Source organism: Mus musculus, chromosome 14, assembly GCF_000001635.26.
Source record: "Mus musculus strain C57BL/6J chromosome 14, GRCm38.p6 C57BL/6J".
Lineage (NCBI taxonomy): Eukaryota > Metazoa > Chordata > Mammalia > Rodentia > Muridae > Mus > Mus musculus.
This window is the reverse complement of record NC_000080.6, coordinates 52,825,672-52,838,172: the sequence shown is the minus strand read 5'-3', so window position 1 is coordinate 52,838,172 and position 12,501 is coordinate 52,825,672. Positions and strand designations below refer to the sequence as shown.

At 40.2% G+C, this 12,501-nt stretch overlaps 1 gene segment (V, D, J or C) and 1 further gene; both read right to left on the bottom strand.

Annotated features, from left to right (window-relative positions):
• Positions 1 to 12,501, bottom strand: part of Tcra (T cell receptor alpha chain) — a 1,796,232-nt gene that overhangs the window by 1,386,026 nt on the left and 397,705 nt on the right.
• Positions 1,786 to 2,312, bottom strand: Trav7d-5 (T cell receptor alpha variable 7D-5). The segment is given in 2 exon segments: positions 1,786 to 2,073; positions 2,272 to 2,312. Coding segments are annotated over 2 exon segments (329 nt in total).

Sequence of the window (12,501 nt, the reverse complement as noted above, 5' to 3'; positions counted from 1 at the left end):
AACAGTTACGAGGTAACAGTTTAATTCAATGAGACATGAATGTGGAAAGAGTTTTATATAGATCCCAGGGATGCAGAGACTATGTTTCTAAGGTGGCAAATCCTTTCACAACTCAGCTTTTTATGACTAAATGACGTAGTGCCAGACACTGACAGCACCAAAGATTGACCTAGGATAGTGGCTCTGGGTTTGTGATCTCATGTCAATGAAAGAAAAATGTGGACTCTTGTAAGTGTATTAAAAGCCAAGGCAATCTTTATTAAGAGAATTACAGGAACGTGAGAATAAGAAAAAGTGAAAGAAACTTCCGAGAGAGATTTCAGAGAGGGAAGAGCTGGCAACCTCCTTATCTAAGATCTTTATAGGGCTATGGAGGAGACTGCACATGAGCTGATGTAGGTATGCTGACATTGGTTAATGATCTGGGTGATCACACTCTATGCAGGTCCCAGCTTGGGAGATGATCATGTGATGTTCCGGTACTAATCACCCATTAGATGTTGATGAGGCTCCTCTACCTACCTCAGACTTGTGCTTTCTTTGATGCTGACCTTGACTGCTTAACAGCTGATAGTCACTGGCTGGTATTGACACTTCTGCATTGCAGGTGTCTCTGGTGCTATCAAACATATTGAACTTTTTATTCTCTAGACTACCAAGAAAAGACTGAATGGGACATAGAGATTACTGTGAGAATGCAGAAAGAAAGCTGAATTGGATCTGCACAAAATTCAAGAAGGTGTAAACTGACGAAAACTAAACTGTACATAAGAACTTCGACCCTGGCTTTAAACAGTACAAAGGATGTTAGCATGGGCTGAACAGGAGCCTGGCCAGTGTTTATACCTGGAGCCCTGAGGAAATTCATTGAGGTATAGCCAGATCTGAGACTCCATCTATGAAGTTGTTCTTGAACCAACACTGATAATCTGATCATCCAAAGAAAGAGTCAAAATGTGCCTCCCAGCTGCAAGAAAGGACTGTGACTGAGTTCAAACACAAGCCAATGATCAGAATAGAGTTGCCCTTAGCCATGGTCAGAAAAGCTTTCCTTTCAGGGAATTGATGCAGAAGTGCTGAGAATAAGTGTTGTCTCTCAAACCTAAGTGGGATATCTATATCAGCTCCCCCAAGGCCAGGAAAACATCACAAAACAGAACTGAAAAACTGAAGAAATTCAGGGATAAGAAGAATGTTCAGAGTAATGAAATTTGGAGACTGTGAGTACTCAGCCACCGGTGCAACATCTCTACCAACTCCTCATCCCAATAAAGCTTAGGGAACATCTTGGAAGAGAAGTGGAAAAAACATAAGACTGAGAAGATGAGAGCTTTAAAATTCTTTCCTCTGCACATGACATGGCTGCTGCACAACATAAACTCACAGACCTGTATCAGATATGTACAAAATCAAGACAAATAAAACCTTGATTATGAAGGGTAAAGGGGCTCATGAGGCCCCTTCCTTGCTGAGGAGCAATTAGCAATTGGTGACTGTTGGGGCAAAGAGAGTCATCCTTCTTTAAGAAAGTAGACCCTTGTAGGTTGCCCATGCATCAGTGAATGAACCACACCCATAAGCATTGGGTACCACTCATTAGATTCACTAGATTATAAGAAATAAAAAGAGGGAGGAAGAAGAAGAGTCACGAAGCTTAGAGCATTATGTGTTCAGAATGAGGTATTGCCATAAGACAAAGACTTTCCAAATCAAGTGTGCTCTAACTCAGGCCTTGTAGGGGCCCAAGGTTTAGGTGCAGGCTGCAGGTGCCTGGGGAGCACTGTGTGCTCACTGCACAGAGGTAGAGAGCAGAGTCACTGGGTTGCGGCTCTCTGATGTGTAGGAAAACATGCAGGCTGGCTCTATTGAGGTGAGCTGTAAAACTGCCTTCTTCCTTTTCACCATCAGAGAAGATGGACACCAGCACCTCAAGGCCTTTCCCAGAATGCTGTCTGTACCACCTGAAGTTGTCAGAAGAACGATCACTGAAAGTGCAGTTGAGAGAGGCCATGGCTCCCTCTGAGACAGTGAGGGATTCTGGGCTCTGCTGCACCTTCTGCTGGCTTCTCACCCCTGTGCAGAAAACAAAGGTCAGATGATCAAGACTGGATGCATTTCGATGCTAACACTCTAGAATAAATTTTCCATGGGCCTCCCACCCCTTAACTAGAGATTTAAAACATCTATGTTTCTACCACTATCCTAGAGTAGGCAGTGACCTCACTTATAACACCTTATATCCAAAAGAAATGTCCAAACTCACAATTAAACTGGAGCCACAGGACCACTAGTGAAACACTCAAGGATTTCATCATTTGCTCTTTATCTCTCCACTGGGGATTCTGATCTTAAGCTCTTTTCAACACCCTTGTCTCATCAGCAATCCCCTCCCCTTCTTCCTTCCCCTCCCCTCCTCCCACTCCCCCCACCACTCTCTTATTCAAAAACACTTGAGACTTTCCTCCAGAATAAATAAGAAGAGGCTGCCATCTTGTGGTTATTGACAGTGACCAAAGAATTGCTAAAAAATAAACACCTTTCCGATGTGAGATGCTCAAAGTAAAAATCTGACCTCTTCGTGAAAAATGAGTTCAAGAGACGTTTGCTCTGAGTCAGTGTGGGACAAAGTAAATGTTTTCACATATTTCGAGTTAAATTTAAAATAGTTCCTGTTACCTCAAGCAGCCACTTGCCGTGTTCAGTGGCTGGTGCTTTTCTGTTACCAGCTCTAAGTGAGATCTTATAGATCAGGACTATTTCGCACTGCACAGCTTCTCTCTGTGCCAGACAACACACCTGTATAAAACATTTCCTTTGACTTTTGAAAGACTGTCTTCTAATTAAAGGAATTCTGGGAAAACCTGATGGGTTAAAATCTCAACAAATATGGTTTCATCTTAAAATCTAAGGAACACTTTTTTTTTGAGACAGGTTTGAATTGGGCTCGTATATTTGGTGCTTGATAACTAACTGGTGGAACTGTTTGGGAAGAATTAATAGGCATGGCTTTCTTGGAGGAGGTATGTTATTGGGGATAAGCTTAGAGGTTTCAAAACTCCAAGCCATTCACAGTTAGCTCTTGCTCCTTGTCTCCCACTTATGAATCAGGTTGAAAGCTCTCAGCTACTGCTCTAGCACTATGCCTGCCTGCCTGCCTGCCTGCCTGCCTGCTACCCCGCTACCTGCCATGATGATTATGGGCTTACCCTCTAAAATGTAGGCCCCCATTGAACTTATTCTTCTATAAGTTGCTTTGGTCATGTGTCTCATCACAGTGGGAGAAAGTGAGACAGGGTGTGGTGGTGTAAATGATAATGCCCCCATAATCTCACAGGGAGTGGCACTATTAGGAGGTGTGGTCTTTTGGAGAAGAGGTGAGCTTGGAAGTTTCAAGTGCTCAAGCCAATCCTAGGAACTTTCTCTCTTTCTGCTCCTTGCAGAGTTGGATGCAGAACTCCCAACTTCTTCTCCAGCAACATGTCTGCCTGCATGTTGTCATGCTTATAGACATGCTGACACCTCTGAACTGTAATCTAGCCACAATGAAATGTTTTCCTTTATAAGAGTTGCCATGGTCATGGTGTCTCTTTACAGCAGTAGAAAGCCAAAGATACAGGGTCTTTCTTTGTAGTTCTGGATGACCTGAAAGTCACTGTACAGAACAAGCTGTAGGAATGCTTTTTTATTTCTATAATAATTTCTATGATAGTATTTTTATAATAACTTTCTATAGTTTCTATAATAAAATATTTTAAATTTAATTTTAATTGTTTTTAAGATAAAATATAATTTTAGCAAATAAAGAGTCCAGAGTCCGTTAGAATACATCACAATATTTTATACTAATGATATACTTGTGTCCAACTAGAAAGCCAGAGCTATCTGATGTGTGTAGTAGAAGCCAAGGAGCCAAATCCTTTTCTTCAAAACACTTTGTTCTTTAAAAACACAACAGATTTCTCAATAAATGTGAAGGCCCAAAGAGGCATGGCAATGACATATGAAATCATCCATCATGCCTCAGAAAATGTCTGAAAAGTCAAAAGAAAACATTAAAGACCAGAGGCACAGTGTTTATAATAAGCACACATATTAGTAACATGATTTTTTAAACAAATGACAAGATAAAATAGATAATACAGTGAATGTAGTAGAAATGCAAGAAACACATCATGCTGACAAACTACAAATTAATCTGGCTGAAATCAGGGTTGTCCTGGAAAAGTTAAATGTGATGGTAAGGGGGTGTGAAGTCCTACAGGTTCATACAGGACAGTATTACCTTTGACCATGAGCCAGAAGAAGAAGAAGAAGAAGAAGAAGAAGAAGAAGAAGAAGAAGAAGAAGAAGAAGAAGAAGAAGAAGAGGAGGAGGAGGAGGAGGAGGAGGAGGAGGAGGAGGAGGAGGAGGAGGAGGAGGAGGAGGAGGAGGAGGAGGAGGAGGAGGAGGAGGAGGAGGAGGAGGAGGAGGAGGAGGAGGAGGAGGAGGAGGAGGAGGAGGAGGAGGAGGAAGAGGAGGAGGAGGAGGAGGAGGAAGAGGAGGAGGAGGAGAAGGAGAAGCAGAAGAAGCAGCAACAGTACATTCACTGTTACATCTTTATTTTCAACAAAAGTAAATGGCTATTTATTCCACAGTAAAAGCTGCTACTAAATTTATGTAAACTTCAAATATAAAAATTTTATTAAAAATAATGTCAGAACCCTTATTACATAGAAAACTACACATGTATTTATCTGATATGTTGTTAGGAACACATCTAGTATTTATCTATTGTATATTAGGCACTTATCTTTTAAGCTAACTAAAAGGGAACACGCTACAAAATATATTAATTTTGTATTTACCTATATAGCAATTTTATTATGTTCATTAATTTTGTACAGCTCCAGGCTATTTCATATTGCTTTTTTTTTCAGCTTACAGTGCTCTCCTTCAATTTCTTTTTTATAAATCTCAAAAATATATTTTATTAATTCATTCACATGATAAAAAAATTTCATTCACATAATGAAAAATTCACATAATATATTTTAATCCTATTCACACCATATCTTCATTGTTGGCCACTCTCTGGTGAGTTTGCTAGACTCTCTATTTTCTTCAGCAATGTCATTCCATAGATGCTCAGGGAGGGTTTCATGACCACCATCCTCTGGGTTCATACTGCTTTGTGGACATATGCCTTTTTATCTTCCAGCAAGTTTGGGAAGATTTATAGTCAAGGTTTCTTCAATTATTCCCTTTCCCTTGCTCTTTCTCCTAGGATATTTATATTGATGTCTTTATATGAGAAAATGTTCTGTAAAATCTTAAGTTCTGTTCTGTGTGTGGGGGGAGGGGGAGTGGGTGGCTGGCGGCTGGCTGTATGTGTGTTTCCTCCTTTTCAGAATGGGGTCATGTCATTTGACCTTCATTTTTAAGAACTTTTTATCTTGTGTGATAAAAAGTATGTTGATAAATTCTTCTATTGCATTTTAAAAGTAATTTCCTCCACGAAGTGTCTCCTCTGCCTTGGTAGGGTCCTGGGTTATATAAAATACGGGAAAACCCTTTGGGTAATTCCTTCAGGGGGCACCTGACAGGGCAAGAAAATCAAGCATTATTCTTTAATAACAAGGTCCACTTTATATCTACCAACAACAAAACACTACACAGTCCACTATACAGTTTAAGGCTGTCTGAGCCAGGAGGATGAAGGAGGTAATATGGGGAGAAAGAAAGATAAAGAAAGTTAAAGGCTATATGAAGAGTATTATAGAAACCTAATACAGTAGAAGCTTGTATACGCTTGTGTTTGTGTATGTGTATATGCATATATATGCATATGTGATCTAAATGAAATTGCCAAATAATTGGGAAGACAGAGGCCTAACTACACATCTCTTGTCACCAAATGAAGCTTCCAGCAGTGATTGGATTATAACTAATTGAGTTGTTGGCCAAAGGGGTCCCACGGGAATCCCCAGACAATCCAGACCGTCGTAAAGATATACATTTCTCTCCACTAACTTATGGCAGGCCCCATTGCTGAAGACAACACTACACAACTCATTTGGCATGGATAACTTGAGCTTGTACCTACATAGAGACTTCCCCCCTAAGTTCATTTTTGGTAAAAAAGAGGTATTCTGCACACTACCAAAGGAGAAACATAAACAGGAACTCAGCTACAAACCCTTTGATTTACAACACTGCCCAGCTTGCAAGATGTGCTAAGGCAATGGTGGCAAAACTTGTCAGAGTAACCAAACAGATAGAGGTTTGATTTAAGGGTCACTCCATGACTTAAGGTTCACACCCATACTTGGCACTGCTTGGGTGAACAAGAACCTGACACTAGATAGTACAGGGACCCAGGATAAAACCAAGTACTATTGTTTATTAATGTAGCAATAAAATGATTCCTAAAGACATTCTGCTGTATTCATAGATCAGTGACTTACCCAGCCATCATCAGAGAAGACTCCTCCTGCAGCAGATGGAACAAATACAGAGACTCCCAGAGAGTAAGAGACCTCAAAACACTTAGCCATAAATGTCTCCATTAAAATCCCTTCATCCCTCCATCCCTCCATTCAAGGCTTAGGGGATACTGATGAAGAGGAAGCAGAAAGACTCTAAGAGCCAGAAGGGATGGAGGACACAAAGAAAACAAGGCCCTCTAAATGAACATGATCAAATCACATGGGAACTAGAGAGATTGAGGCAGCTTGCACAGGGCCTGCCCAGGCCTGCATCAGGTCTTTTGGGCATATATTATGGCTTTCAGTTTGAATTTTTATGGGATTCCTGAGTGTTGGAACAAGAGGGTCACTGTTTCTTGTGCATTCTCTTGGACTCTTTCCTTTGGTTTGTCTTGTCCAACTTGAACGTGTTGGCTATGTTATGCTGTATCCCTGTCCTTCAGAGCCCTGGTTAGTTTCTAATGAGAGACAGAAAGGGATTGGATTCAGATGAGAGTGGAGGTGGGAGGAACTGGAAAGAGTAGAGATCATGGAAACTGGAGTCAAGATACATTATGTGAGAGAAAAAAAAACTATTTCCAATAAAAGGGAAAAGAAACATGGAGCAGAAGCAAGGGAGCATAGCAGGGTGCTTTCTACTCACTTTTGCCTTCAGTTCTCGTGCAGTACAAATTCCATGGGCCTTTGGGCTACTATAGACTGGTCAGCTGTCCTCATAATAGTATCTCCTTAACATGGGCCTCTGACTGAAGGCATCAGCCATTTCATGGGACTTTGTGTTACTCTGTGCCCATCCACAGCTCCAGTTTATCATCCTTTGCATGGCAGGATGAGTGTTGTGAAGCCCTATAGATTCACCAGTCTTCATTCCTCAGCTCAAAGGTTCCTTCGTGTTTCTAACCCTTCCTTCTTCCTCTGAAGACTTCTTGTGTTTATTTGTGGTTTGGATAGTATTTTAAATTTTTTTCAGATAATCTATTTTGATCATGCTTTTACCCTTCTGCAACTCCTCCTAGATTCTATCCATCTTCCTTCCACACAAATCTCTCTCTCTCTTTCTCTCTCTCTCTCTCTCTCTTTCTCTCACCAAAAGTAAGCCCATAACAACAAAAATTAAAACAAACAAACAAAAGTAAATGAAACAAAAATCACCAGAACAAAAAGCCCCATATACACACATGTTTAAAACAACAACAACAAGAACAACAACAACAACAACAACAACAACAAATAAAGGACAGAAACATGGAGTTCATTTTATGTTGGCCAAATACTTCTGGGAATGGGACAATGTCATGTGCTTGGTATGTTCAGTGATAGCTCCACTGAGAAAAACAAAAGGTTTTTTTCTTTACAGCAGGTATCCATTTCAAATAGCTTCTTGGTCAGTTAGGGATGGGACCTAATATCTTCTTCCCTCTCTCAGTTCTGGGACCCTGTCCGGTTTGAACTCACAGTCTGTGTGTTCACATGTGCGTCCGTCCTGTTTTGTGTGAATGACACTATTTGCTTGGAGTCGTCCACCACTTCTGACTCTTACAATCTTTTCACCACCTCATCCACACTGACTCTTGCGTGTTAGGAGAGGGAATGATGAATATATCCCGCGTAGGATTCAGTGACTTCAGAGACTCCAGAGTCTCTCACTCTCTGTACATTGTGGATGTTGTAGATGCCTGGGCTGCTGCCCATTTACTACAAGAAGCTTCTCTGACATAGGTTGAACAATGCAATGCAATACACTGATTTATTGATATAGAAACCTGTCATTCATGTCATTTTATTGCTATGTTTCTTTGGACATAATAGCAATATTAGATTTTCCTTTAGGGCAATAATACATCTAGTCTCAGGCTCTTGGCCTCTTTCATAGTGCCAGATTGGACCTTAAATCCAATTTTTAAAAGTGTTTTCTTTCTCCATAACACATGTGCCACTATTGCTCCAGTGTACCTTGTTATAGATCATAGAATTTGTAGCTGGTGGCATTGATGGTTATCTTTTTTTTTCTAGCAGCATGCAAAGTACTTTCCTCTACCATGAATACTCATAGGTAGGGGTGAAACTTACAATTGGGCACCAGCTCGACCTCTCTGTATTCAATGACATAAGTAATATGTCAATAGGCAGAAGCAGTAAGCAATGGAGCCCTATGATTAGGTTGCAGAGTGAAATCAATAACCTTGGAAATAAGCTACAATGTCTGCTGCTGGGAGAGCAGACTGGTATAGCCACTATGGAAATCAGTGTGGAGGTTCCTCAAAAAGCTAAAATTCAACCCAACACACCACTCTTGGTCTTATACCCCAAAGTATTCCACATCTTAGTAAAGAGATACCTGCTCATCCATGCTCACTGCTGCTCTACTAATGCTAGCCAAAATGTGTGAGCAGCCTAGGTGTCCATCAACTGATGAAGGGATACTAAAAACCCTGGACACTCACACAGTGCAATATTATTCAGCTGTAAGCAAAGTGAAACTTACAGGCAAGCAGACTGAAAAAAAAAAGCCATTCTGACTAGCTGAAGTAACTGAGATCCAAAAGGGCAAATAATGCAGGCTTTTGCTTATACATGAATGTTAGCTTTTAAGCTTTTGATATGTATGCTATAATCTGAAGAAACACATGTTAAATATTTATTAAGGGTCTGGGGAGAGAGGAAATGATCTCTACAAAAGAGGAATAGAATATACAGTTATGAAGAGATAAAGGGAATATTACAATAGGCAGGGGTAGGTAAGAATAATAAAGGAGTGAGTTTAGAGAGGAGCAACTAACAGGAAAGACGAAAAACCATATGAAAAGCTAATACTGTGGAAGTGTCCTGTAATATATACATATATGAAAAGACATATATGTATAAATGGACTCTTTATACAATGGAGAGAGGAACTCCTAACTACATATCTTATGCCACCAAGTGAAACCTCCCCTTCCAGGAATGGGTAACATCTTGTTGGGTAACAGCTGTACTATGTTCTGAAACTACAAACACACTGCTTCTTTCCTTTTCTAACCACAGCCTCAGTCAGCATTGTACATCCTCCTGCTATCAGCTTCATCAGAAAGTTGGTAAACGAGCATCTATATCCAGCATGGTGGCACATGTCGGTAATTCCAGATGTCAGAGGCAGAGACAACAGGATCTCAAATTCGAAGTCAACCTGAACATAATGAACTTCAGACCAGTTTTGCCTACACAAATTTGAAGCAGAGAGAAAGCTACCTGGGATTGGCATGAGTCTTTTAAAACTGCAAAACCCACCCCAATGGCTTCCTCCAATAACTACACAGCTCCCAATCCTTCCCAAACAATTTTACCAACTGGTAACCAAGCATTAAAATATATGACTCAATCACTATAATTTATAAAACAAAGTTCAAGTGTGACTAAGAAATTAGAACAAAGAAAGAAAAGAAAAGAAAATGGGAAAGAAGAGGAAAGATGGGAGAGGAATCACCTATTTCATGCTGATAGAGAAAAGGAATTGGCAGGGGATGTTTCTTGTCCCTTGGGGGTGAAGAAGGATATGTAATTAATGCCCTTTTGTTTCTAGATCAACTAGTAAAGTTCCAAAATTTAAAATAGACAATCGTTTGTGAATTTCTCGTGCACTGCCTGTTTTATTATGTTTTCTAATAACGTGACCGCCCTACATGTACTATTTTCCTGAGTTATGCCATCAGGCTACAACCTAGAAAGATGCAATAGTACCTTAGTTAGGATTAGCACAGATGTGATGAAACACCGTGCCGACAGCAATTTGGAGAGAAGAGGATTTGATGCTTACAATTCCATACCACTGTTCATCATCAAATGAAGTTAGGACAGGAACTCAAACAGGGCAGAAACCTGGAGGTGGGAGCTGATAAAGAGGCCACCGAGGGGTGCTGCTTACTAGCTTGCTCACCATGCCCAACCTGCATTCCATTAGAACCCAAAATCACCAACCCAGAGATGGTAGCACCCACAATTGTGCTGCTCTGACCCATCAATCACTAGCTAAGAAAATGTCCTACAAGCAGAATTTGTAAAGATATTTTCTCCATTGTGGTTCTCTCCATTCAGATAACTCTAACTTGAGTTGTCCTAAAACTAGCCAGCACAGGTAACATTTCTCACTGTGACAGGAGAAAACTCACTCACTACTTCTATTGAAGCAGGAGAATCACCAAGACCTTAATGAGAAAGGTACAGACCCAGAGAGACAAACATCACATGCTCTCACTTATTTGTGCTTCCTAGCCTGAATCTTCATATGTGAGTACATAGCCTACAGTGACTACAAAAACCAGAAAATAAAAATGTACTATTGGGAGAAATAGAAGAAGGAGTTCTAGAAAGTGGGTGGTAGGATGCAGGTGCTATGAAGGGAGAGATGGAAAAAATTAAACGAGGTATTTAACTGGGAAGGGGGAAGGAAGGGAAATACAGAAGAGGGAATTAAGGGTGTTTGAAAAAGCAATGAAAATATGAAATATGTTATTCCATATTTATTTAAAATACATACGTGTGGATAGATGATAGATAGGGAGAGAAAGAGAGAGATGGAGGGGGAGGGAGCAGGAGGGACAGAGTTTGAATAAAGTTACTGCACTTAGGATGCTAATGTTCTCCTCAAGGGTCACAAACTTCCTAACAAAGCTTCAGTCGCAGTCATAGAAAGCTTTCCTTTGAGAACTCAGAGACTCCCCATGGCATTTGCTATGGCCACTTTTGCCGATTCGCTCCCACAACCTGAAGGTAAGAGCCTACTGTTTAAGACAGTACATACTTGAGATACAAAACTTCAGAAAATCCTTGAACTCTCTGTAAGCATTAGCTCTCACAATATCCAAGGGGCTATTTGTGTTTCCAAAGGAAAAAAAGTAATCAAGAGGCCTATTTAGGCATACTGTGTATGAACCACAACAATAACTAACACTACACAATGTATGTCATAGTAGCTACAACATCTGTGTAGCTGGATTTAAAGCCCATCAATAGAAGGAAATCCAGGCCTGGTATTGTAAACCTGGCTCACTCACCCATGGCTAATGAGGCTATGAACTCTAGAAGAGAACAAACTGGTGCCACTTCCCTAAGCCAGTGTGGTTCCTAACCAAATTCTAAATGCTTAACATTATACACACAGATAAGTTTAACTCTCAGGGGTTTCATTTTGCAGCAAACAAAAAGAGACCATTATAGATGTCCTGAACTGGTTAAAATGCAGAGCAAAACTAACCCCAGAGTGTCTAACCTCTACTGATATATCTACAGTCCAGCCTCTGGACTCAAGGCTCAAGAACCACTGAGGAAGAGGAGGAAAGGGACGCCTGATGTGAGACTATGTCTTCTATAAATGACAGGTGAGCTGCATCTGAAATCTCAAAAAAATGTGGTCACCTAAACAAGACCTGCAAACTGACAGCACCGACTGACATGTCAACATAAATGTGGAAAATCTCAAAGGACCACACTCCTAGATGAAAAAAAAGGCAGACGATTAATGACTGCTGCAGAAAAGAGAACCAGCTTTCTCCAGGGGTAAGATGGTTGATAACTTATCTAATCCCAAGTGGTCCTGTAAACACTTCCACATAGAAGCAATGCTAAATAGACTCAGCAATTGTGTGTATTTGTGTGTGTCTGTGTGGGTGTCTGTGTGCATGTGTGTATGTATGTATATTATGTTGTGTGTATATGTGTGTATGTATGTATTTAAGTGTATGTGTATATATTTGTGCATATATGTGTATATGTGTCTATGTGCATGTATGTGTGTGTGTGACAATAATTAAAGAAGATGACATGAATTTGAGATGGAGTAAAGGATTTATGGGAGGATTTAAAACAGAGAGGGTAGAGTAAAAGTTGTATAAGTATGGTGCACCTATACAAAATTTTAAAAAAATGTTTAAATTAATAATAATAATTAATCTCTACAAAATAATAACATGTCAAAGAAGGAAGACTGGATGCCTCTCCTTATCTGGACTTCATCTAAAGAACACAGCGAGTGCAAAAACTCCTGAAGCAATATACACATAGA